Consider the following 27,832-nt stretch of genomic DNA (forward strand, 5'->3'; position numbering starts at 1 on the left):
CTGCATGTATAAATCAACAGAAAAAGGCAATATGCAAATTAGCTTCAATTAATTTGTTGCAATAGATACAGACAGTAACTCAACAAAAAATGTCTCTTAATTGACATTGATTATTATGAGTCCTTGTCATTACATTGTCCACTGGGTGGCAGCAGAGAGCCGACTGTATGAATAGTAGCAGCCTGAGCCCAGGTAAGGATTGCTGCCTCCACCTCCTCCTCCTCAGTGGGTGTCCCTGAGCCCATCAACCCTCCCCATTAGACAAACAGGGACAGGCATTCCTCTCCTAATTAACTCATTTACAGTAAAGGGACAGAGGTGAGAAGCTGGTCACAGCAGCACAATGAAAGGACACATTTATTTCCTTGGAGCCGCTCTCCTATTTATTGGCATTTTGGTAAAACTTTCACCCCAAGGAAAAGGTTCCTATAATGACAAATACATGTCACTCCTGGGGTCTCCGCACAGCCCCGACCTGAGCAAGGAAATTGCGCAAAGACACCGGGACTTAATGTTCTTCCACCAAATTTTACTGGCTTCCCAAATCCCAGGTCCGAAGGATGAGCCGCTGAGGATTCTGGGAGCGGAGCCCGCGGGACGTGGGATGCTAACGTGCCAAGACCTCTCTTATTTGTCAGGAATCGATTATATCGGGTCTGGCTTTACCAAACTGGTCCTGAGGGGGACTTTATTGAACGGCAAAGATATCGCAATCAAGACGGTCCACGGCGAAGGGAATGACGTGCGGAACTGCGTGAAAGCGTACGGCGACCGAGTTGGCTGTCACCGGCTGGCCACGTACAAACTGCAGAAGGAGATTGCGCTGATGCAGATTCTGCGTCACCCCGGCGTCACCCAGGTACGGCGTCCTGACTCCTGATAAATATATCGGGGGTATATAACAAACTAATTTTTTATTCCTTATTTCTATACTATTTATATCAGTGAGATTAAGGTACGTAAAGGTTTATTGCAAAAAAAAAAAAATTGTATTTTTTTGTTTTTATGTTTTTTTTTTAAATTAACAACAAGATTGTTACAAGGTGCAAACAATGCATGACAAATGGACCCATCTCAGACCTCTGATCCTTTATGGCTCATGGACACAGAAGGTATGAGGTGCAAACTGCCTGTGGATCACTTTTCAGCTGTGTTTGACAGCTATGTCGCCTCCTAAAGGCTTGTTTTAAGTCCTGTGAATGCCACACCGCCACGCCACAACCGCATGCATTGCAACACTGGCCTTTTTGCTTCAGTGGGTTAGGTTTGGCTGCGGTACTGCCCACCATTGGCAATGGGGGGGATACTTATTGCTGTGGCATGTGTACATTCCTATCCAGCTACCTTTGCAGCTTATGGGAGGGCATTTGATGGGCAGTAAAAACATGGCTCAACTGCCTGATTTTACTGCACCCCCAACTGCAAGTTTATTGAGCCCTAAAGAAGATAGAGTACAATCAGATTGTATAGGGTATTGTTTTTTTTCTGCAAGTGTATATCTGTGCACCTGCCATTCTCTGAAGGAAACAATAGCAACAGTCTGACAAATGATTTGGATTTTAGGATCAGTCGTCTACAGGAGACCTTCAACAAATGTCCCGAGATGTTAGATGGCAGTCATTGGCTTGTTTGAGGCAATCGGGACAAACTTTTAAGTTGTCTGGTTGTCTGTACTCCCCAACACTGGCAGATTCATTTTATATGATATTATATTATATTATCAGGCTAATATTTCACTTATTGCGTCAGCACTGACAAAGTATATAGGGGCGGATTGCTGCTCCCAAAGGAGCTTATAATCGATTGCCCCTACTTCAGTCATAGACTATATTCTGTGTATTCGCTGTGGACTCTAAGGAAAGTGTCATTGTGTCTTATTATATATCTGTCCCAATGTTCTCACTCTTCTCTCTCTTCACATTATTCCTCATTATTTATACAGTATAGCGCCTACATGTGGGCTGCACAGGTAAGACTTCAGAGGGCAATGACACTACAAGGCCAAAGTGTCTTCTCTTCTCTTTTCTCTCTCTCTTTCTTTTCCCTACCTTTCTTCTCTATTTTCTCACCTGCTCTCTTCTGTCCTCTCTCTCTCTCCCTCTTTTTTACTCTCTCTTCTCTTTTTTTCTCTTTCTCCCTTCTCTCTACCTCTCTTCTTTCTTTCTTTTCTTTCTTCTCTCTCCCTCTCTTCTCTTTTCTCTCTCCCTCTCTTCTCACGCTCTTCTCTCTCTTTTTCCTACCTTTCTTCTCTATTTTCTCCCCCCTCTCTCTTCTGTCCCCTCTCTCTCTTTCTCTCTCTCTCTCTCTCTCTCTTTTTTACTCTCTCTTACTCTCTCTTCCCTTTTTTTCTCTTCTCTTTCTCCCTTCTCTCTCCCTCTCTTCTTTCTTTTCTTTTTTCTCTTTGGCTCTCTTCTCTTCCCCTCTCTTCTGTATTTTCTCTCTCTTTTCTTTCTTTCCTTCTCTTTTTTTTCTCTCCCTCTCTCCTCTGTCTTTTCCCTCTGTCTCACTCTTCTCTTGTCTTTCCTTTCGATTCTCTTTCTCGTCTTTCTTGCTCTCTCTTCTCTTTTCTCTGCCTTTCTTCTCTATTTTCTCCCCCTCTCTCTTTCTCTCCCTCACTCTCTTTTTCTATTAGTCTCTTTTCTCATTTTCTCTCCCTTCCTTCTCTCTCCCTTTTATTCTTTTCTCTCTCTCCCTCTTCTTTCTTTCCTCTATGTTTTCTCTCCTTCTTATTTTTCTCTTCCTCTCTCCTCTGTCTTTTCCCTCTTTCTCTCTCTCTCTCCTCTATTTTCACTCTCTCTTCCCTCATTTTCTTTCTCTCATCTCTCTTTTCACCTTCTGTTCTCCTCTCCTCTCTTTTCACCTTCTCTTCTCCCCCTCTCCTCTCTTTTCACCTTCTCTTCTCCCCCTCTCCTCTCTTTTCACCTTCTCTTCTCCCCCTCTCCTCTCTTTTCACCTTCTCTTCTCCCCCTCTCCTCTTTTTTCACCTCCTCTTCTCCCCCTCTCCTCTTTTTTCACCTTCTCTTCTCCCCCTCTCCTCTCTTTTCACCTTCTCTTCTCCCCCTCTCCTCTCTTTTCACCTTCTCTTCTCCCCCTCTCCTCTCTTTTCACCTTTCCTTCTCTCCCTCTCTCTTCTCTATTTCCTATCCATCTCTTCTCTTTTATCTCCCTCTGTCTTCGCTCTTTTCTTACCTACTCTCTTCTATATTTTCTCTCCCTCGCTTCTGTTCTTTCCTTTGTCTCTCTCTCTCCTCTCTCACCTTTTTTCTCTATCTCTTCTTTTTATTTTTCTCCCTCTCTCTGCACTTATGTACCGATCTTCTCTCTTTTATCTCCCTCTGTCTTCTCTCCTTTCTTACCTGCTTTCTTCTATCTTTACCCTCCTTCTCTTCTCTCTTTTCTCTCTTTCTTCTCCCTCTCTCTTCTTAACTTTTTTTTCTATCTCTTCTTTTTTTCTCTCCCTCTCTTTTCGCTCTTTTCTTTCCCTTTCTTTCTCCCTTTTCCTTCTTCTCTCTTTCTTTTCAAAATATCACCTTGGAGTGGATTCACACTAATACTAAATGGAAACAATCACCTTGTAAAACAACCCATTCAGTACCACTTAAGGACGAGGCCTATTTCTGACATTTGTTGTTTACAAGTTGAAATCAGTATTTTTTGCTAGAAAATTACTTGGAACCCCCAAACATTCTATATATTTTTTTTTAGCAGAATAAAATTTATATCGTTGCCATACTTTATGTCACACCGTATTTGCGCAGCTGTCTTCCAAAAATGTTTTGGAAAAAATTAATTTTTTTGAATGAAAAAATAAGAAAACAGTAAAGTTAGCCCAATTTTTTCTAGAATGTGAAAGATAATGTTACGTGGAGTAAATAGATACCCAACATGTCATGCTTCAAAATTGCGCACGCTCGCGGAATGGCAACAAACATTGGTACTTAAATATCTCCATAGGCGACACTTTACAAATTTCATCAGGTTACCAGCTTAGAGTTACAGAGAAGGTCTAGGGCTCAAATTATTGCTCTCACTTTAACGATCGCAGCGATACCTCACATGTGTGCCCTGAACACTGTTTACATATGTGGGCACAACTTGCGTATGCTTTCGCATCTGGGCGTGAGCTTGAAGAGATGGGGTGCTTTAAATTTTTTTTTTATTATTTATTTTACCTCTCAGGCCTGGTGGTCAGTGGAATTAAAAAATGACATAACGCCTGTGCCCAGTAGGCAGAGAAACAGTGCCCTGACATTGGTATCAGTGGAAGGAATAGTGCCCCATCATTGGTGTCAGTGGGAGGAATAGTGTCCCATCATTGGTGTCAGTGGTAGGAATAGTGCCCCATCATTGGTGTCAGTGGTAGGAATAGTGCCCCATCATTGGTGTCAGTGGCAGGAAGAGTGCCCGTCATTGGTATAAGTGGGAGGAATAGTGCCCCATCATTGGTATCAGTGGGAGGAATAGTGCCCCATCATTGGTATCAGTGGGAGGAATAGTGCCCCATCATTGGTGTCAGTGGGAGGAATAGTGCCCTATCATTGGTATCAGTGGGAGGAATAGTGCCCCATCATTGGTATCAGTGGGGGGAATAGTGCCCTATCATTGGTATCAGTGGAAGGAATAGTGCCCCATCATTGGTATCAGTGGGAGGAATAGTGCCCTATCATTGGTATAAGTTGGAGGAATAGTGCCCCATCATTGGTATCAGTGGAAGGAATAGTGCCCCATCATTCATATAAGCGGGAGGAATAGTGCCTCATCTTTGATGTTAGTGGAAGACTTGGTGCCTCATCAACTGGTGTCAGTGGCAGGAACAGTGCCCGTCATTGGTATAAGTGGCAGGAATAGTGCCCACCTTTGATGTCTCACCAATGGTATCAGTGGGAGGAATGGTGCCTCATATCAGTGTAGAGATCAATGCCCTAAGGGCCGGATAAAAGCAAACAAAGGGCCACATTCGGCCCACAGGCTGCAGTTTGGAGATCACTGAGATCATTATTCAGAGGTTTAGGGAACTTTCTAGCAAAAAATGTGAATTTTAACGTGTGTGGAAAAAAAATCGTGCCAGATTCAAAATGGTTAAGAAAACGAAACTGACGTGATGCCAAACATTCTGCAGTACGGATTCCGGCTTTTCTATACACTTTAAGGTCAACACCATAAGAATATTGTTTTAAAAGATTTGCCCGCTGAACAGTCGCTGTGTGTTAGTTTGTTTTCAGAGGGCTTCATTGTGCTCAGAAGACGTCATCAAAGTGACGCAGTCCATAAAAGTGGTAAACATAACAAGGAGATCATTAGGAACTTTATAGCTGGCCACCCTGCAATAATCCTGTCACTTTCCTCCGTCTCCTCCATGCATGAGAAAGGCACTTATAATTGGGCGGGAAGGTGTCAGATGACCTCTGGTTGCCCCATTTAAAGGGACATTTGTAGCAACAATGACTTGGTCACTGTTCCCCAAAGCGGGGGTTGGGGCCCTTGTCTATGCCTGACCTCCATCAGTTCACTTCCTTAGGTAAACGCAGAGGTCGGGCCTTCCACATGTGTCAGATGTGCGACAAAACCGCAGGGGAGGCCCAACGCCTCTGATTGATCAAATTCCAGACATTCCGCATCTGTCAACCTAGTGTATCCAGTGACGGGATAAAGCCCAGGGCCAACAGGCCAAACTGCGCCCCCCCCCCCCTCAAGATGTACGAATATGTGTCGGCAAACCCCCCCCCCCCCAAGATGTATGACTATGTGTCAGCAAACCCCCCCCCCCCAAGATGTATGACTATGTGTCAGCAAACCCCCCCCCCCCAAGATTTATGACTATGTGTCAGCAAACCCCCCCCCCCAAGATTTATGACTATGTGTCAGCAAACCCCCCCCCCCCAAGATGTACGAATATGTGTGTGTCAGCCCCGCCCCCCCAAGATGTATGAATATGTGTAGGCAAACCTCCGCCTAAAGATGTATGACTGTGTGTCAGCAACCCCCCCCCCCCCCCCAAGATGTATGACTATGTGTCGGCAAACCCCCCCCCCCCCCAAGATGTATGATTATATGTGTCAGCAAATCCCCCAAGGTGTATGATTACATGTCGGCAAACCCCTCCCCCAAGATGTATGACTATGTGTCAGCAAACCCCACCCCCCCAAGATGTATGACTATGTGTCAGCAAACCCCACCCCCCCCAAGATGTATGACTATGTGTCAGCAAACCCCACCCCCCCAAGATGTATGACTATGTGTCAGCAAACCCCACCCCCCCAAGATGTATGACTATGTGTCAGCAAACCCCACCCCCCCCCAAGATATATAGCTGTGTGTCAGCAAACCCCCCCCCCCCCCCAAGTTTTTCTGATGGTGTGTACTAGGTATACATAAGACACCAAAAAACTCTGTTAAAAAATGCATGAAAGCAGACGTGGATAGCAAGAAGCTAGCTTCACCATGTGAGTACAGACAGACTTTTATATACATTGGCAGAAACGCACCCCACAAACGCACCACAACGCAGCACACACGTGTGAGTGGACTCCTTGTTTCAATGTATTTTTCTTCCCCCTGAGTTTTTGGCCTCGTGCACACAGGACTTTTTTTTACCTCCTTTGGATGCCTTTGCTCCAGGGGAGGATTAACCTGCATTAAAAATGTTCCTTAGGCCCCTTTCACACTTGTGCGACTTATCCTGCGACTTGGGTCTGCAAAGTCACATGACAAGTTGTACCCCATGATTTCCAATAAGTACCATTCATATCTGTGCAACTTCAAGTTGCAGTGACTTCAAAGTAGTCCCTGCACTACTTTGGTCTGACTTTTATGCAACTTGAGGTCTTTCAGGTGGAAGGGACCTAAAGCTGTGTTTGCAAACACTAAGTGCTTAGGTGTTAAGAAAAAAGTAAAATGTCCTTAAAAGTGGTGTTTTTGACACCCAGTGTGCACAAGGTCTTTACAGTGCATCCGGAAAGTATTTACAGCGCTTCACTTTTTCCACATTTTGTTATATTACAGCCTTATTTCAAAATGAATTAAATTCATTATTTTCCTCGAAATTCTACAAACAATCCCCCATAATGACAATGTGAAAGAAGTTTGTTTGAAATCTTTGCAAATTTATTAAAAATAAAACAAAATCTCATGAACATAAGTATTCACAGCCTTTGCTCAATACTTTGTTGAAGCTCCTTTGGCACCAATTACAGCCTCAAGTCTTTTTGAGTATGATGATGCTACAAGCTTGGCGCACCTATTTTTGGGCAGTTTCTCCCATTCTTCTTTGCAGGACCTCTCAAGCTCCATCAGGTTGGATGGGGAGCGTTGGTGCACAGCCATCTTCAGATCTCTCAAGAGATATTCAATCGGGTTCAAGTCTGGGCTCTGGCTGGGCTACTCAATGGCATTCACAGAGTTGTCCTGTAGCCACTCCTTTGTTTTCTTGGCTGTGTGGTTAGGGTTGTTGTCCTGTTGGAAGATGAACCTTCGCCCCAGTCTGAGGTCCAGAGCGCTCTGGAGCAGATTTTCATCAAGGATGTCTCTGTACATTGCTGCATTCATCTTTCCCTCAATCCTGACTAGTCTCCCAGTTCCTGCCGGTGAAAAACATCCCCACAGCATGATGCTGCCACCACCATGCTTCACTGTAGGGATGGTATTGGCCAGGTGATGAGTAGAGCCCAGTTTCCTCCAGACATGACGCTTGTCACTTGTTAACCTTTGTTTCATCAGACCAGAGAATTTTCTTTTTCATGGTCTGAGAGTCCTTCGGGTGCCTGATGTCAAACTCCAGACGGGCTGCCATTTGCCTTTTACTGAGTGGCTTCCATCTGGCCACTCTACCATACAGGCCTGATTGGTGGAGTGCTGCAGAGATGGTTCTTCTTCTGGAAGGTTCTCCTCTCTCCACAGAGAAACACTGGAGCTCTGTCAGAGTGTCCATCGGGTTCTTGGTCACCTCCCTGATTAAGGCCCTTCTCGCTCAGTTCGGCTGGGCGACCCGCTCTAGGAAGAGTCCTGGTGGTTCCAAACTTCCATTTATGGATTGATGCCACTGTGCTCATTGGGACCTTCAATGCTGCAGAAATGTTTCTGTACCCTTCCCTAGATCTGTGCCTCCATACAATCCTGTCTCAGAGGTCTACAGATAATTCATGGCTTGGTTTGTGCTCTGACATGCACAGGTAACTGTGGGACCTTATATAGACAGGTGTGTGCCTTTCCAAATCATGTCCAATCAACTGAATTTACCACAGGTGGACTCCAAACAAGTTGTAGAAACATCTCAATGATGATCAGTGGAGACAGGATGCACCTGAGCTCAATTCTGAGTGTCATGGCAAAGGCTGTGAATATTTATATACATAGGATTTTTTTTCTTTTTTTCTTTTTAATAAATTTGCAAAGATTTCAAATAAACTTCTTTCACGTTGTCATTATGGGGAATTGTTTGTAAAATGTTGAGGAAAATATTTAATTTATTCCATTTTGGAATAAAGCTGTAACGTAACAAAATGTGGAAAAAGTGAATACTTTCCGGATGCACTGTATATGTTCTAAAAAAGGAGGTTTGACAAAGGCCTTATAGTGCGCCCCAAGGCGCTGCGCAAAGACGGGACCTGTTCTACTCTTTCAGTGCGCACTATCGCAGCTCGTTATGGCGCTTTTCCACTGCATGGAACCGAACGGTTCGGCTCGCTTTTGTGCTTTTCCACTGCTGGTGCCGCATGGTACGGTGTAGGAACAGTTCGGTACGGTGCGGGGACGCTTTTCCACAGCATGGAACCGAACGGTACAGCTCTCAAAAACAGTACCACCTCGATTGTGGTTCCAAGAGGTACCATACCCGGTGCCATATCCCACAATCCTTTGCATGCAGTCACTACTAGCCACTGATTGGTCAGAGAATCGTTGTTATTCCACCCACTTAACTTTAGTACTACTTTAGTGGAAAAGCAAACCATACCAAACCGTACCGAACCGTTCCAACACCGTACCATGCGGTACCAGCAGTGGAAAAGCAAACCAGGCCAAGCAGGGCCGAGTAGAGCCGAGCCGGTACTTGCAGTGGAAAAGTGCCGACCTGAACTGATGCCTATCCTCGGGTCCTGTGCCCAGTGTAGCCCCACCAGTCCTTCTATATTGGTGTCCTGTAAAGAATTTGCCTGCACTGAATAACAATGGGACCCTTCTTAATGTTTTTTTTTAATGATGATGAGTTGGGCCCCCCATGCTTTATCATGACAATTTCTCTTTTCTCTCCGCAGCTCCATGGACAGTGCTACGTGAATAGCGAACCCGCGGACCTGAGGGTCACCGCCATGCTGGATCTAGGGTCTCCCCTGGAGATGATTCAGCTCCTGCAGGCCCCCTGGGAGGAGAGATTTAAAGTAAGGGCAAGCAAACAATGGTAATTGTTCCAGTGGCTCTCATGCCCCCCCCCCCCCCCACTGAGGATCGGGATTAACCCATTCACAGCTGGGAGCGGGATGCAACCTGTGGCTTTTGGAGGTTGGGCCTTGGCCCCCCCCACTGTGATTCGGTTAATGAGTCCAGTTTTCAATGGGCAGAAGGGATTAGTGCAGAGAGCTGTGCAAACAGCGTGTGAGTGGCCAGAACACAATGGGGGGGGGGGGGGGGGGTGACAACTATCTGCTCAATCTATCAGGTCTGTATGGGGGGGTCTGTGTTTACATAAATGACACTGGAAAAGGTCAAAGTCTTGCCATGTCAATGGATCAATCCACTCATCTCAGGGCCCAACTGCTCCAAAACTTTTATTTTTTTTTTTGCACACCCACGTGTTATTATTATTATTACCCACGTCTTATTATTATTATTATACAGGATTTATATAGCACCAACAGTTTGCGCAGCGCTTTAAAATATGAGGGAAGACAATACAGTTACAATACAATTCAATACAGTCGGAATTAGAGGGCCCTGCTCGTTAGAGCTTACAATCTAAAAATTATTATTATACAGGATTTATATAGCGCCAACAGTTTGCGCAGCGCTTTACAGCATTAGGGCAGACAGTACAGCTACAATACAATTGAAATACAAGAGAAATCAGAGGGCCCTGATCGTTTTGCGGCAAAACATGCGCGCTACTGCAAGGCATTGCACTTTGTGCGGTGTGTCGCGGCGCTATTCATTTAGCACGGCTCCCCGTTACACATCGACAGTAGGTGGCACTGCAGAGCGCGTCAAAGCGCAAAAGAAAAGAAAATGCCGGAGTTGGGATTTAAACCACTTCAGCCCCAGAAAAATTACCTGATCCCCCCTCACCCCCCCCCCCAGGCCAATTTTTGCGATATGGTACTGCGGTACTGTAACCACATGCCCACCGCCGCACAACTATTTACGGTGGCGCGCTATGCAGGATCGTATTTCTCTGCTGTTACACAAACAGCCACATGCCCCTAGGGACACACTTAACCCCTCCTTCTCCAATAAAGTTAACCCCTTCCCAGCCAGTGTAATTTTTACAGTAACAGTGCATATTTTTAGCACTGATTACTGTAGTAATGTCACTGGTACTCACAAAAGTGTCAAAAATGTCAGTCAAGGGTCTGATCTGTCCGCCACAATGTCGCAGTCGCGCAAAAAAATTGCATATCGCCGCCATTACTCATTAAAAAAAAAACAATAGAAAAGATAAAAATCTTTCCCTTAGTTAGTAAACGCAATAACTTTTGCGCAAACCAATCAAAATACGCTTATTGCGATTTTTTTTACCAAACATATGTAGCAGAAAACAAATTGGCCTAAAATGTTAAAAGATTTTGATTTGTACATTTTTTTTTGGGAATTTCATATAAAAATATGTGAAAAATATTGTTATTTTTGCAAAATTGTCGCTATTTTTTTGTTTATAGCACATGATCAAAAAATCGCACAGGGGATCAAATACCACCAAAAGAAAGCTCTGTTTGTGGGGAAAAAAAGGACGTTAATTTCATTTGGATACAGCATCGCATGACCGCGCAATTGTCCATTAAAGTCATGCAGTGCCGAATCGCAAAATAGGGCCTGGTCAGGAAGGGGGTAAAATCTTCCGGGGCTTAAGTGGTTAACCAGGTCTGGATTTACCCCCTTAATGACCAGGCCATTTTTTGCAATTCAGCACTGCGTTACTTTAACTGACAATTGCGCATTCATGTCACGCTGTACCCAAATAAAATTGATGTCCTTTTTTCCCACAAACAGAGCTTTCTTTTAGTAGTATTTGATCACCTGTGCAATTTTTATTTTTTGCACTATAAACAAAAAAGGAGCGACAATTCTGAAAAAAAAAAAAAAAAAACTATATTTTTTACTTTCTGCAATATAACATTCGCAAAAAAAAATTGAAAATCTAATTTCTCTATCGTTCATTGACAGATACAGCTCCATATTCTTCTTAACCATTGGGTTATGCTGCCCAATGGTTAAGAAGAATATGGCGCTGCGTCTGTCAATGAACTTCAAGGAAAAGGATTTACGGTAAGTCAAAAATCCATTTTGTTTCATCATTTTAGGCCAATTTGTATTCTGCTACATATTTGTGGTTAAAAAAAATCCCAATAAGTGTATATTGATTGGTTTGCGCAAAAATTATCGCGTCTGCAAACTAGGGGAAAGATTTATTTAATTTTTTTATATATTTTATATTTTTGACTAGTAATGGCGGAGATCAGCCATTTTTAGCGGGACTGCGACAATGCGGCGGACAGACCTGACATTTTTGACACTTTTGGGGGGGACCAGTGACATTACTACAGTAATGAGTGCTAAAAATATGCACTGTTACTGTACTAATGACACTGGCAGGGAAGGGGTTAACACCAGGGGCGATCAAAGGTTTAAATGTGTCCCTAGTATGTGCTTTCTAACTGTGTGGGGGATGGGCTTGCTGCATGAACACAGAGACCTGTGAAAGATTGTAGAGATTTACCTGCATGCTGGCAATTATCTGTCACTGCAGATTTGGAGCACCGCGGCACAAATGACATTGAAGAAAAAAATCCTAACGCTCTCATTTAGCAGCAGCAGAATGAAATGGTATAGCGGTTGGTTAATAACGTGTTCTTGTATACGGCAATGTTATTGGACATCGGCAATTCATTCTCTATGTCTGTATCTGGCCTCAGGTCTGCCTAGAACTGGTTCGGTTATTGCATTACCTGGCTAACTCACCCTTGGGTTCGGTGGCCCTCCTGGATTTCCAGCCGCGGCAGTTCATCCTGGTGGAAGGGAGTCTGAAGCTGACGGATTTGGATGACGCCACAAATGAAGAGATATCGTGTAGGCAGGATTCTGATTGCACCCTCACCTTTCCTGCCAGGAGTTTCGCAGTCACATGCTCTACGGCAGGGACCTGTGCCGGAGCCAATGAGAAGAGAAATCTCTACAATGCTTACAGGTAATAGACACCACTGGTGACTTCTGTTTCCACTATTTTCTATCTGTAATATACTTGATGTACAGTTTTCGGATTTGAATAGGTTGGGGGGGGGGGGGGGTTACAACCTCCGTCAGATTTCTATTGTTTGAAGAAAAGATGGTAGGGCCAACCCGCTCATCAGTGTCTAGAATGGTCTTCATTTGAGGTAGCAGTCAAAGGAAAGCCAACGCGTTTCAGGGGGAAGATGCCCCCCTTCATAAGGGATGAGAAGTGGGAGTTCTAAAAATTGGAGTGCATTCTCCTTTTCTTGTCTTTCTTTTCTTTGTTTTCTTGCTCTCTTGGGGGTCTGGCTGCAGGAGAGACGCTATCTGCTCTGGTTGCGGAGCTCTAGTTTAGGTTCCCAAATATGGGTCTGGGTTGGTATATTATAGGACAGTGATGGCGAATCTTGGCACCCCAGATGTTTTGGAACTACATTTCCCATGATGCTCATGCACTCTGCAGTGTAGTTGAGCATCGTGGGAAATGTAGTTCCAAAACATCTGGGCTGCCAAGGTTTGCCATCACTGTTAAAGGATATTGGAGGGAGCCCATTGGTTTCTTCTTTGTTTCTCCATAACCCATGTACACTGATTATGTTTGAATGCTAGTTCTTCCTCTGGAGGGGGCTGCGCCCTTTCGTGGACACAGTTTGTGCCCATTAGGGGTGTCTGGGGTGGGGCAGGGCCTCTGCTCACCAGTTTGTTCTCCGGCCTGGTAGGTCCTTTGGACTCTAGCTGCACCTCCTTTTGAAGTACCTCAGTTTTGGGACTTGGTATACCATAATGTCAAATATCTTAATATTGTATACTTTGTTGCCGATAATGTCATGGTTTATATACTGGCACGCACTGTTGCGGTGCATGGTACTTTTCTGTATGCTACCCCTTTTCTATGTTTTACTATTTTGCTGTTCTGTTAAAACTCAATAAAAACTATTGAATACTAAAAATTGGAGTGCTTTGAGTGCCATTGGCAGTGGAAATTATAAGCTGAACCACTGACTTTTACGAGTAATAGAAACTTCTTGTCCAGACTTTAGAACTACCACTTCTTAGTCCAGTAATAGGCCAGGAGCTGAGGCGTAGCCTAGGCAGAGGGCCTGCATGACTGGGGTTTGGACATATAGGCCGCAGAGCGAAGGGTTAAGTTGGTTAAGGTTTAAGTAAATAGAGGACTTACCTTATTGGTGGAGGTCAGGGTGTGGTCTCAGGGGGTCTTCTGGGGGAGTTATTGCCTGTGGCTTCATTCCAGCAAGGGACAGCGCAGGGTTAGAATCTCCCTCCCTCCTGCCCTATGGGGTTGTTTTTTGGGTTGGAGTTTGTTGGTCAGTGCTACTTTCTGGGGTACGGGTATTGTCAGGGCAGCAGGCAGAGGTCGCTGGATTTTTGAAGGCAGGGGATGGGTACGCTCTTTGGAGAGCGAGGGTCTGGGCCCATCTTTGGTATGGGTGTACCTGCCCTAACAAGTGGTGGTTTTAATACTCAAGTGTTGGAAGCTGGCTGTATCGGTTGGAGGAGTTATAAATGTTTGTCCCCGTGTCGGTGTAATTGCGTCTGGGGGCCTATGGTGACACTAATGTGGTGCCAGATACAGCCGGTTGGTCATTTAAGGGTGCCTTCAAAAATCTGAAGACCTATTGGAAGAGCAGGTAGTTTTGTCAGGCTGGTTTTGTATGTTATATATTTAAAATGGTGTAATGAAAATGTGGTTATTTATATTTTGTTAATAAAGAGGCTGCTTTGGCCATTTTAAACCATATTTAAAAAGTGGTATAGTCATTTATTGGGATACAGGGAAGGTATGTGGGTTGGTTGGTTTCTGATTGATGGCCCATTTGATGGTACTTGCGTAGTTCTGGGGCTGACGCCTCTTTACCCATGCAGGAGGTCCTTGTACAAATCTTCAAAAATAAGAAATGATAGAAATGCCAACCCCTCTAGTCAGTGTCTAGAACAGCCATTCTCAAGCAGGGTTCTGTAGAACCCCTGGGTTCCTCTGATGGTTGGTAGAGGTTCCTTGAGTGGTGATTGATCTCCCGTTGGATAATATTGTGTAGTTCCAGGGCCAAAACCACATGGCAGAGCCAGCTTTGGGACACCAATGATCTTTTTAGCTGTCTGTGAGGGTGGCAATGTGACCACCACTGTAAGTGGAGACTTCTTTCCACTGGCCACCAGTGTAAGGGACATTTTTCCCACTGTCACCCAATTAATTTATTTTAGCAGGGATTCTCCGAGACCTAAAAATTACTTCAAGGGTTCCTCTGGAGTAAAAAATTTAAGAAAGGCTGGTCTAGAATGCTCTTTTTTAGAAGTAGGTCAACAAAGAAAATCCATTTTTTTTTGGGGGGTACAGTAGTCCCCCTTTATCAGGACTGAGAACTGGTACTTCTGAAGTCTGGACAGCTTTGAGTACTATCGGTAACTTTTTATTCCTCTTAGCTTTTTATTACTAGCATTTGTTTGTTGGTTGTTATGCTGACCTATTGGACAGAGATATGAACTACAGTATTTCCAAGTGTCTGGTTTAGGAGATTGGAAATTCAGTGTGTTAGAAAATAAAAAATTAAAGCAGAGCTCAACCTATTGACCGGTGTTTGGCCTAACTAATGGCAGGAATACAGTTCAGTGAACGATCGGCTGATTTTCTACTCTTTGATGCCCTGCAATTGATATCCACTATTGATATTATGAACGAAAAAGACAGATTCAGAAAATGTAAAAATGACCCCGTTCACACTGGGGCGACTTGTCAGGCGACCTGGTCGCCTGACAAGTCGCCGTGGGTCGCCTGCCATAGATTAGCACAGGACCCGTTCTAATAGTAGCGACACAAGTCGCTCCGACTTAGAAAAAGGGTCCTGTACTACTTTGGGGCGACCTGGAGGCGACCTGCATTGACTTCAATGATATGAAGTCCGTGCATGCTGCTCCGAGGTCGTGGTGCGAGCTGTGCACCGCGACTTCACAGGTCGCCCCGGCAAGTCGGGTCACGCCTATGTGAACCGTAATTTATCCTTTGCGAACAAACGATTTTCTATTCATTGGTGTGAAGGTCGTCAGTAGAAAATATATAGAACATTATCACGCATGAGCGGAAATAGTTGGTAACCCCGAAGCAGTGTTTAAGAACTAAATTTCTTAAACACTAATGAAAAATTCCAAATAAACAAGGCAAAAGAAATGACAGCAAAAATATATATATATATGGTTTCAACGCCGGTCCCTTCAACGAAGAGCGTAGGAACGTTTGTGCTGGGAGGAAGGGCGTGGCTACAAGCTCACACGCACACTACGTCACTTCCACTTGTACGTGAAACGTCAACACTGCGTATGAAATCGATTGCTTTTTGAAAGATTTTTTCGATTGTTAATGTTTGCGACGATTTTGACCAACAAATGCTGTTTCATTGGTCGGCGATCGAAGGATTGGTCGATATTCGAACCGTGTATTCCTGCTATTAGTCTTGTATAAATATGAATTCTATATTTTTGTGAATGAATGTTCTTTTTTTCCATTGTGTCTTCCATGATTCTTTAACCATATTATGCATTAAATACATTTTGTATTTTTTATATTACTTGGTTGTTGTACATGCTATTCATATCCGAGGTACCGAGAAAGTCCAAACCACTTCCAGCCCCCCCTTTTTTTCCCCCCTTTACTGAAAATATTCTGTAGTTTCCTTTGACTTTAATGTTCCAGGATTTGATGTAGACCGTTTTGTCTTTCCAGATTTTTCTTTACTTACCTCTTGCCCCACGCCTCACCTCCTGCCCTTCGACCTCTCCTCCAGGACATCATGAATGCAACAGGTACTCTGAGCAGACAAAAAACAGTTGTTTCCAGACCATATAAGTGCCTGTGTTCCCTCTGACAGACCCGCCATAAAACATCTGCTCTGATTGCAGGTGATTTACGCTTTGGGATTTACGAAACCCTGAAGGCCTTTGAAGATGTCCTGAGCTCTTACAAGTCAGGAATGAACCAGAGCTGGACCCAAGATCTGAGAGGTCAGTCCCATTAGTGTCCTTCTACACCTTTTTTTTTTTGAAGTTATAAAGTCACTTTGAAAAGATGACATCAGAGACTTCAAAAAATTCATCCCGTAGCACAAAATGATATGAATTTGTTACAGAATTGTTACAAAATTGTTACAAAATTGATACAAAATTGTTACAATTTGATACAGAGACAAAGCTGATTTTGCTAAGACAAAGAGGTGTATGATCAGTCCGCCAACTCCTCGCTGCTGATAATTCCCTGCATTGGTTAGAGCAGCCCAAGCACTTGCCCCAATCCAGTCTTCTTCAATCCTGGTGTTCTGCCGAAAACTCAGACTTGCCAAATTCTCCAACCAAGTTACTTCCAGCGAGTGTACTCCAGGAATAATTGGAGATTTCCACCACTTGATGTTTTCACACAACACCGGCAGCCTTTACACCCCGGTAGATGTTATAATTAGAGGAGATTGTAAGTCCGCCCGCTAGTTGTCTCTGCCTTGGAGGCGGCCATGTTTTATGTTATTAGCGGGCGGGCTAACAATCTGCACTAATTATAGCGTGTACCGGAGAATAAAGGCTTCTGCTATGAAAACATCAAGTGGTCGGAATCTCCAATTATTCCTGGTGAACACTCACCAGAAGTAAGTCCCAGTTCACACATATGTGATGTCAGACGTCGCATGTGATTCGCACCGCACTGCTCTGCAAATCACATGCAATGTCTGTGCGTTGCAAATTCAGCCATAGAGATTGTATGGCTGAATTCACATTGCATTCAGACCAAAGTCGCACAGGACCCTTTTTTAGGTCCGCACTAAAATCAGATTGCATGAGTGTTCCCACCCATGCAATCCGGTTCATGTCCGAACTGACAGTTTGCACTGCGATATGCGAACTGATCCGGGGGTGTCATTAACTTTGTATTGACACCCCCGGCGATTCGCATATGGCAGTGTGAACTGCCTGCGAGTTGAGTGCGATGCGGGAACCCGCAGTGGATTCCCAGGATTTCCGCATCGCATATGTGTGAACCGGCACTTACGTCGTTGGAGATCTTGGCAAGTTGGAGTTTTTCAGCAGAACACCGGTTCACACTGGTGCGAAGCGGGAAACCCTGTGAATCAGGGCGGGTTCCCGGCATTGCACCAGAGTTGCACATTGGTTCACACTGAGATCTGCTGGGGGTCGCACCAGAGTCGCTCAGTGGTTCACGCTGAGATCGCTGGGGGTGTCAATGTAAAGTAATGACGACCCCAGATTGGTTCGTAGATCGCAGTGTGAACTGTGAAATGGTGCAGGATCAGATTGTATAGGTGTGAACACCCATGTGATCCGATTCCAGTGCGAACCAAAAAAAGGGTCCTGCAACATTTTGGTGTAAATGCGATTTCAGCCATACATCTTGTATGGATGAAATCGCATCGCACAGACATAGCATTTGATCTGCACAGCAATGCAGTGTGAATCACCTGCGATTTCTGGCATCGCACTAGTGTGAACCCGCACTGAGACATGTGCATGATGAAAAAATGTATTTCGTTTAGATTCGTTAATCTAGTTATTTAGTTTCCTTAAATTTGTTTGATTCGTTCAATTAGTATTCGAGATTCGTATTCAGAATTTGTATTTAGAATTCGTTTTATGCATTTTTCAAATTTACCAACTCTTTTTTTTTTTTTTGATAATATTGGGTAGTATTATTAGTATTATTATTAGTAGTAGTATTATTATTAGTATTATTATTATTAGTAGTAGTATTATTAGTATTATTATTAGTATTATTATTAGTATTATTATTAGTATTATTGTATCCATTACATTGCACATATTACCTAAATATATCACCAACATCAAGGTCTCAGGCACACGGGACGTTATTACAGCGGCTGTTTTTGGCGTCAGACTTTTTTTCTGCAGCCAATAAACACCCCAGCATGTTCTCCTCTGTCTCCATGCACACACAGGCTGTTATCAGCAGTTTTTGGCAGCTGCGTTTTCTGGCTGTAAAAACACTCTAACGTCAATAAACGCTGATAAACGCCAAAAAAAACACTGCTAACTGGTGTTTTTTGAAGTTTTTTTATTCCATTGCTTTTTTTAAGCCTGGATTGTGTTTGGAGGTGTCGTTGATGGAACATAGCCTGGGGTCACACTGGTGCGTGCTGAACGCCGGACGTGATTTGCACCAAAAACGCACCGCATTCCTGTGCACATCACATGTGATGTCTGTGCGATGCGATTTGAGCCGTATATTTTGTATAAATCATAATGCATTACATTTGCACCAAAATGTTGTAGGAACCATTTTTTTTTTTTGACATGTCAAATCTGCCCGATGTAAACGGGGCCTAATGGTCAATGAACGACACCCTGAAACATTGCAAAATGCAGGGAGCTTTACAGAATTGCATCGCATGGGTGTCCACATTTGCACCAAAATTTCCACATTTGCACCTTTTTTGCCGCACCTAAATCTTATGACAAGGTTGTGAACGCCCATGCCATGCAATTCTGGCAAGCATTGCATTGTGGGAAAGGCGGAGTTACTAAAATAGCAGAGAGGTGATTTTTAGCTAAAAACGCCCAAAAAACCGTCAATAATCGCTTAAAAACGCTGAAAAACTCACTACAAAGCTACTGGCGTTGTTATAACGTCCGGTGTGCATGAGGCCTAAATGTTAAGAAAAAATATAAGAAAATACTTTTCTTAACCACTTTACCACCGGAGGATTTTGCTGTCTTACGTCCAGGCCACTTTTTGCGATTCGGCACTGTGCGACTTTAACTGACAATTGCGTGGTCGTGCGACGCTGTACCCATACGAAATTTACGTCCTTTTTTTCCCCACAAAGAGAGCTTTCTTATGGTAGTATTTGATCACCTGTGCGATTTTTACTTTTTGCGCTATAAACAAAAAAATAGCGTTTATTTTGAAAAAATAACAATATTTTTAACATTTTTTTATATGAAATTCCCCCCCAAAAAAATGTAAAAATCAAAATTTTTTTAAATTTTTGGCCAATTTGTTTTCTGCTACCTATGTTTGGTAAAAAAAAATCACAGTAAGCGTATTTTGATTGGTTTGCGCAAAAGTTATTGCGTTTACTAACTAAGGGAAAGATTTCTGTCATTTTTGGTGTTTTTTTTTTTAACGCGTAATGGCGGCGATCTGCGATTTTTTGTGCGGGACTGCGACATTGCGGCGGACAGATCGGACCCTTGACTGACATTTTTGACACTTTTGGTGGTACCAGTGACATTACTGCAGTAATCAGTGCTATATATATGCACTGTTACTGTAAAAATGACACTGGCAGGGAAGGGGTTAATTTTATTGGAGAGGGAGGGGTTAATGTATGCCTGGTGCTTACTAACGTGTGTGGGGGGAGGGGACTGAGTGACACAGGGACAGATCGCATGTTCAGCTATGCTGAACCCTGCAATCTGTCACTCCTTGTCACTTAGGAGATCCGCCCGCTCTGTTTACACAAGCGGGCGGATCTCCAAACTAGATTCCCCGACGATCGGGGAAGAGCGGCGGCGATCGCCGCTGCTCCTCCCCTGGCCAGACTCCCGCTGTGACTGAACACAGCGGGAGCGAGCCTCCGGCGGCGCGCGCGCTCCGCCCACAAGGGGCGGAGTCCAGCGACGTAGGTCTACGTCGCTGGACGATAACGAGCCACATTGCTGCAGTAGCAGCAATGTGAGCGGAGGCAAAGTGGTTAATTTTTTCTCTTTCAGCAGCTTAGTAGATGCCCCTTACTTATGCTCATGCAGTGGTGCAATACAGGTTTAAACTTTAACTACTTGCCGACCGCTCACGTTGCTGCTACTGCAGCAGAGCTGCTCGGCTGGGTCTGGCGACGCAGATACCTCCCTCTCTTGGCGGCGCGCACGCGCCGCCGGAGCCTCGCTCCCGCTGCTACGGGTCGGGCCAGGGGAGGAGAGGCGGTGATCACCGCTGCTCTTCCCCGATCGTCGGGGATTGAGTGAGGAAATCCGCCCGCTTGTGTAAACAAAGCGGTCGGATCTCCTCTGTGACAGGCAGGGACAGATCACAGGATTCAGCATAGCTGAACCTGCGATCTCTGTCTGTGTCACTCAATCCCCTCCCCCCACACACGTCAGTAAGCATGAGGCACACATTTAACCCTTTGATCACCAACAGCCACGCCCCTATACAGTTAGAAACACACCCCTAGGTACACATTTAACCCTTTGATTGCCCCTGGGTTAACCCCTTCCCTGCCAGTGTCATTATTACAGTAACAGTGCATATTTATAGCACTGATTACTGTAGTAATGTCACTGGTCCCCCCCAAAAGTGTCAAAAAATGTCAGTCAGGGGTCTGATCTGTCCGCCGCAATGTTGCAGTCCCACAAAAAAATCGCAGATCGCCGCCATTACTAAAAAAAAAACAATAAAAATGACAAATCTTTCCCGTAGTTAGTAAGCGCGATAACTTTTGCGCAAACCAATCAAAATACACTTATTGTGATTTTTTTTTACCAAAAATATGTAGCGGAAAAAAAAATTGGCCTAAAATATTAAAAAATTTAGATTTGTAAATTTTTTGGGGGGAATGTTATATATCAGAATGTGAAAAATATATATATTTTTTTCAAAATTGTCGCTCTTTTTTTCAAAAATTAAAAATCGCACAGGTGATCAAATACCACCAAAAGAAAGCTCTATTTGTGGGGAAAAAAGGACATCAATTTAATTTGGGTACAGCGTCGCACGACCGCGCAATTGTCCGTTTAAAATAACGCAGTGCCGAATAGCAAAATATTGCCTGGTCAGGAATGGGGTAAAATCTTCCGGTCTTAAAGCAGTTAAAAATACGCTCATTGAGAATTTTTTTGTTCAAAGACATGTAGCTAAACACATTTTGGCCTAAATATATGACAAAAATTGAATATATTGGATATTTTTTAACTGTCAAAGTAGAAAATGTCAATTTTTCGCAAAATTTTTTCTCTTTTTTTATTAATATTGCAAAAAATGAAAAGCGCAGAGGTGATCAAATACCACCAAAAGAAAGCTCTGTTTGTGGGGAAAAAAGGACGTAAATTTCGCTTGGGTACGGCGTTGCATGACCGCGCAATTGTCAGTTAAATTCGCGCAGTGCCAAGTTGAAAAAAGTGGCCTGGACGTAAAGCAGGAAAATCCTCCGGTCTTAAAGTGGTTAATGTGCGATTATTACAGGCTCTGGATGGAATTGTGTTACCCATTTAGAAATTGCCAGCAGAGTAGTGTTAATTTTATGTCAATTTTCAATTTAGTTTTAGTTCTAGTCTTATGACTAAAATGCCGTTTTGGTTTTAGTCCTAGTCTTATGACTAAAATGACGTTTTGGTTTTAGTTGTATTTTAGTCATCTTAATTGTTTTGGTCATATTTTAGTCAACTAAAATTGTGTTAATTTAGTAGAGGAAAACATTTTAGTCTACAAAATGATCACCGGTGGAGAGGAGCATTAAGGAGAATGTTCCTCCCAACCTAGGGAGACCAGGGGGGACACTGACGCCTAGCAGACGTGATCCTGGCTATGCACAGACCAGGAGAAGTGTTGAATCCTCCAGTGAGGACGTATCCGCTTTGATGAATGTTCTACATTTGCCTTCTGTAGCCGGAAATTCCATTGATTTGGTTATTATGACATTTATGGTGTAATAAGTGTAATAATCGTGTAATAATAATTATTCCAGAATACTCAGTGCAGAAAGGATTTCGTATTAACGAGACGACCAACGATTTCCGGTGCTGGCCCTCCTATAACCACCAGGGATGCCGGCTGTCTATGCACAGCCCCGCCGAGGCGGCAGAATTTTGCAGCAGCCGCCCCCGCTGCGGGAACTTCATGATCGGCCAACAAAGGACATGGACGGGTGAGTCTCCTATATACTCCTAATGTAGAGAAAATGGAACGGTTTTGGGTCACTTGTATTTAATGGATTTGATTTTATAGTTTTTATGTTTTTAAAACAGTTTTATTATTTTTCTAACCTGTACACAATATATTAATATAGGTGTGCGCAGGGGGTGTGCCAGGTGTGCCTGGGCACATCCTAAACATTGCGTGCAGTGCTGATTCCCCCTATTATGCCTGGGCTTCCCCCTGTGTTGAAACCCCCCCCCCCCCCGAGTGCTGCTGCTGGCTTCCCTCCTTTCCTCTCCCCCCGGCTCCTGCGGGGGATGTTTCAGAATAAAAGTGGGGGAAGGGGGCCAATAAATATGTCATTTACCAGCCCCTTACTTTGTAAATGAACACACTCACTCACTGTGTTCATTCATAACTGAAGCATAGTAAACTGTTTTTACTATGCTTCAGTTTGTGAATGAACAGGGAGCCGCTCAGCACAGAGCACCTCCCATTCATTAATTCTCCATTGCAGCTGAGGCTGCAGAGAAAGGCTCCTTTCACTCCGCTGTCTGGTGCGGACCGTTCTCTGCTCAGCGGGGATCGATCCGCCAATCCCCCGCTGAGCAGACGGATGGCAGCTCCCTCTCCGCTCTGTGTGCAGAGACAGAGCTGTCAGATCCCGCTGTCCTCTATGAGGAGATCGGATGAGAACGGACCGCCTGTCTGTTCTCATCCGATCCGATCCCCAGGACAGATGGAAAATATGGGTTTCCATCCATCCGGATTTCACGGAGAGGAGAGCAGCGGGTGTCAGCGAACATGTCTCCGCTGCCCCATAGGGATGCATGGAGGATCCGATCAGGTCCGCCTAAAAAACTGACAGGCGGATCTGATCGGATCGTTCGTGTGAAAGGGGCCAAAGGCACGTGTGATTGAGCTTTGGGTGCACACTCTAATGTAATAGGCTGCGCGCACCTCTGTGTATTAACTAAACATTTATTGCATGGTAAAGGATTCTCAGAGCTCTATGGGTTAGCTAAAGAGACAGCAAAGCAGTAATCATCCTCTTTCAGGCAGGATAACGCTTTTTGAGTCATGCAGTATATGTAAACCCCAAAACTGAAATTTTATTACTTGCTCCCTTTTGAAGTCGAACTCCAGAAGTATGAAAAATACACAATAGCAGTGGGGTCCTCCACAATGCAAGGGTTAAATGCTTGCTACATCTAAGGCGGGGGTGTCAAACTCGATGTCATCACAGGCCACATCAGCATTATGAATGTTCTCGAAGGGCCGGTTGTATTTGTAAGACTACATGTCCAGAGCGCCAACACCCCCCCCCCCCAACATCAGATGTCAAGACCCCCCCACCCTCCTTTTACATCGCACTGCAGTGAGTCAGCTGCTGGAGTCTGCTGAATGCTGAGACCAGGGGAGGCGGAGACAAGTGGGTGCTGTGGCTGTATCTGTACGAAGAGTTCTGTCCTCCTCTCTGCTGCTGACTGCTGAGATTGGGAGGGGGACTCTGTGCAGGCTGAGATTGGGGGTGGGGGAATAAATCTCTCCATGATTGCACAGAGAAGTGCAGGATCTGGCCCGGGAGTTCTGTCCTCCTCTCTGCTGCTGACTGCTGAGATTGGGGGGGGACAAATCTCTCAATGACTGCACAGAGAAGTGCAGGATCTGGCCCAGGAGTTCTGTCCTCCTCTCTGCTGCTGACTGCTGAGATTGGGAGAGGGACTCTGTGCAGGCTGAGATTGGGGGTGGGGGGATAAATCTCTCCATGACTGCACAGAGAAGCGCAGGATCTGGCATGGGAGTTCTGTCCTCCTCTCTGCTGCTGACTGTTGAGATTGGGAGGGGGGCTCTGTGCAGGCCAGTCAAGTTCCTCCACCCCAAACTCGCTCATCCTTGTCTTTATGAACCATGCTTTGTGCACTGGTGTGCAGTCATGTTGGAACAGGAAAGGACCTTCCCCAAACTGTTCCCACAAAGTTGGGAGCATGAAATTGTCCAAAATGTCTTGGTATGCTGAAGCCTTAAGAGTTCCCTTCACTGGAACTAAGGGGCTTAGCCCAACCCCTGAAAAACAACCCCACGCCATAATCCCCCTCCACTAAATGATTTGGACCAGTGCACAAAGCAAGATCCATAAAGACATGGATGAGCGAGTTTGGGGTGGAGGAACTTGACTGGCCTGCACAGAGTCCTGACCTCAACCCGATAGAACACCTTTGGGATGAATTAGAGCAGAGACTGCGAGCCAGGCCTTCTCATCCAACATCAGTGCCTGACCTCACAAATGTGCTTCTGGAAGAATGGTCAAACACTCCCATAGACACACTCCTAAACCTTGAGGACAGCCTTCCCAGAAGAGTTGAAGCTGTTACAGCTGCAAAGGGTGGGCCAACTCAATATTGAACCCTACGGACTAAGACTGGGAATCCATTAATGTTCATGTGCGTGTAAAGGCAGGCGTCCCAATACTTTTGGCAATATAATGTATATTACAGACTGATTGTAAAATCTCCTTCAGCCCTTGTTCACACCAGTGCGACTTGTCATGCGATTTGACAGATCCATGGCAAGTCGCACCCTATTGTCAGCAATGGAACTGTTCAACTTCTGTCATTGAACTTCTGCCAACTGTCATTTCTCGGGGATGACGCCCACTTTCCCAAATACACCAACGCAGTACCGGGACAGGTTTGTCCAGCACCGGGGCAAGGATGCAGGAACTGCGTACTCTCCCGCGCTCCTAATACCTGCAATAGAAGAGGTGTACCACCCTGTGCCCATTCTCAGACATTTTTGATGCCCATGGGTGCCATGGAGTCTCCACTATACTTTAGTCCAATTGGTTGCTTTCTAGCAAACAAAAAGTAGTTGCAAATGCCCAGTGTTTTTTTTTGGGGGTAGACGGGTTTGAGAATGGGCGATTGGAACATGTATGGCATCAGTTGCTATCAGAGTAGGCATTAATCTATGCCCTGCTGGCTGCTAGCCACTGATCTGAGGATTGTGTGTGGTGAAGGGACGCCCTTCCTACTGCTGCCCCGCATGCCCCCCCCCCCTTGTCTCAGCCCTGCACCAACGACCACTACGATAGAGGGATCATTCATTTTCAAATCTGTGTATGAATAGTGATCGACCAATATAGTTTTTTCGTTGCCGATACCGATATTTTGGTCATTGCGTATCGGTATCGGCCGATATGGGCCGATATTTTCGTACATTTTAAAAAAAAAAAAAAATTTTTCTTTTTTTTTACTCTTATGGAGGGATCTGGGGGTCCGATATTGGCCGATATTTTCGCACATTTAAGAATTTTTATTTTTTTTATCACCTCTTGTGGAGGGATCTGGGGGTCCAAAAGACCCCAAACCCCTCCTCTGCACTTAAAAGCATTCAAAACGCCAAGTTTGGCTGTTTTGAATGCTGTCATTTTTTTGAATCTGGCGCCAAGTACCCAGAAGTGATGTCATGACATCACTTCCGGGTTTTTGCATGGAGACCAGATCAGAGCCGAATGCGGCTTTGATCGGGTCTTCGGAGGCCATGCAGGCTGGTTGCCCGGTGTTCTATCAGATTTCCCTACCTACGTAATTTCCGGTTGAGATCAGCTGTGGATTCCTCATGCAGCAGCTTGTAGCCACGTCACACGTCCTATTGGGCATGCACAGAATAGATAGGGAATTATGATAGCATCATAAGGGGTCAGACAAAAGTCCTAGTGTGCATGCGCCGGCGCATCCGCACCAACGGGTCGGGCAGCGGGATCTCTTATAACAAACATCCATCCAATCTCCATGGCCCACACTGCGCTGACCCGACACTGCACCGACCCGACAATCCGATCTCCATGCCTCACACTGCGCCGACCCGACAATGAGACAGTGGGCGTGCGCGTGTGGGTAGGGAATAGGATTGTCGGCACGGCGCAGTGTGTGCCATGGAGATCGGATGTATGTTTGTTAGAGGAGATGCTGCTGCCCGATCCGTTGGTGCGCATGCGCCCACTCATGCGCAGTAGGACTTGTGCCTCAGCCCTTACGATGTTATCAAAATTCCCTACCTATTCTGCGCATGCACAGTAAGACGTGTGACGCGGGTAAAGCTGGTGCATGACGAACCTGCACTGGAAATGACGTAGGTAGGGAAATCTGATGGGGTAGGGTTTTCTGACAGAACACCGGGTCTCCCGGTGGGAGAGGAGACATGGACGAGCCGTGGGGGGGGGGGGGGTACGTCCCCTCCCGCTCCTTGTAATGACAGCCGAGCGGCTTCTCAGCCGCATCGGTTGTCATTACAAGACAGCTGATCGTCGGCTATGGACGGCATCACTCTGGTACAGCACTTTCCCGAAATATCGGCAATATCGGTAACCTCAGGGGCCGATTCCGATATATCGGGGAAAGTGCATATCGGCCCTCGATATATCGGCTTTGCTGATAATCAGTCGATCTCTAGTATGAATTGCATTTGCAATATGGAACAGCAAACATTTAATACATGAAAGTTTCTCCAAAAACATCTTGAACATTTATTAAAAGTAACGGGGGATTTGTAATAGCTGAAAATACGCCACAGTTTCCTTTTAATTTCAGCTTTCAGGGCAATTTCCTGCTTTCCGTACCTCATCATTTTTACACGATCCCTATTCCTGATAGCTGGAACTTGGCATTGAGTCATGGCCGGCCTTGCCGACTTCTATCGGCCCCTAATATCCGCTTCTTATCCTTCGTATAGCCGCAGCATGCGATGTCTCCTACAGATACGTTCCGCCCAGAAGAGGGACATTTTTCTTATATAAAAAGACTTTTATTGAAACGCCAGCGCCTAATGCGTCACAGCGCTCGGGGTGTTGACAATACCTTGGAACTCGTTGCACACAATTGTATTTTATTTTTTTCATTTGCTTTTTTTACCCGTTTTTTTTTTTTTTCAGGGAGTAATTTAAATCCGTTACATATGCCTCTTGTCCCCATGCAAGGGGTCATTTGAAAGAACGTGGAAGTCGATATGCACTCTGTAAAGCACCGATAGCCATCTCACAGACGGCGAAACTTGTTGTTTTTGTGGAGGAAATTTTGCTCCGGGGACATTCTCCGTCCATTTGTAAATTCCAGCGCCGGACCAAGCTGGCCGTTTTCAATTATGTGAAGTGAACCTGTCATTTGTAGCTTCTAAAAAATTATCCCCTCCGTTGTGTTTCTGCAGGTCGCTATCTTGTGTCCTTTACAAGCAGCGGAGCCCAGCTTATCCCAGAGGAGAATTCATTTGTCTACGTCAAGCGGTCAAGTAACAACGGAAGTCACGATGTACAAAATATACAGAGAGGCTGAAGAATTGCTTGTCGCCCATCACGGCGCTAAATACGGAAAGGCGTCCAATCGCAATCAAGAACATTATGAACTGTACAGAAGTTTGCTATGCAAGTTATAGAAGATGCAGATTCCTCTACACATGGCTGGAGTTCATAGGGGCCGAGTGCCCAACCTGCGACCCAGGGGCCGCATATGGCCCTTTGGTACTTTTTGTATTCCT

The 27,832-nt window shown here is 44.9% G+C and overlaps 1 protein-coding gene across 1 annotated transcript; it reads left to right on the forward strand.

Annotated features, from left to right (window-relative positions):
- The first annotated feature begins 316 nt into the window (after positions 1 to 316).
- On the forward strand, positions 317 to 27,782 carry LOC309543232 (extracellular tyrosine-protein kinase PKDCC-like). The gene is made up of 7 exons (XM_082242679.1): positions 317 to 859; positions 9,252 to 9,374; positions 12,120 to 12,391; positions 16,151 to 16,230; positions 16,327 to 16,428; positions 22,131 to 22,310; positions 27,506 to 27,782. The coding sequence occupies exons 1-7, from the start codon at positions 344 to 346 to the stop codon at positions 27,628 to 27,630; spliced, it is 1,398 nt and encodes a 465-aa protein (XP_082098805.1). The 5' UTR covers positions 317 to 343; the 3' UTR covers positions 27,631 to 27,782.
- The last annotated feature ends 50 nt before the right edge of the window (positions 27,783 to 27,832 follow it).

The sequence above is a fragment of the Pelophylax lessonae genome (assembly GCF_965119305.1).
Source record: "Pelophylax lessonae genome assembly, chromosome: 13".
Lineage (NCBI taxonomy): Eukaryota > Metazoa > Chordata > Amphibia > Anura > Ranidae > Pelophylax > Pelophylax lessonae.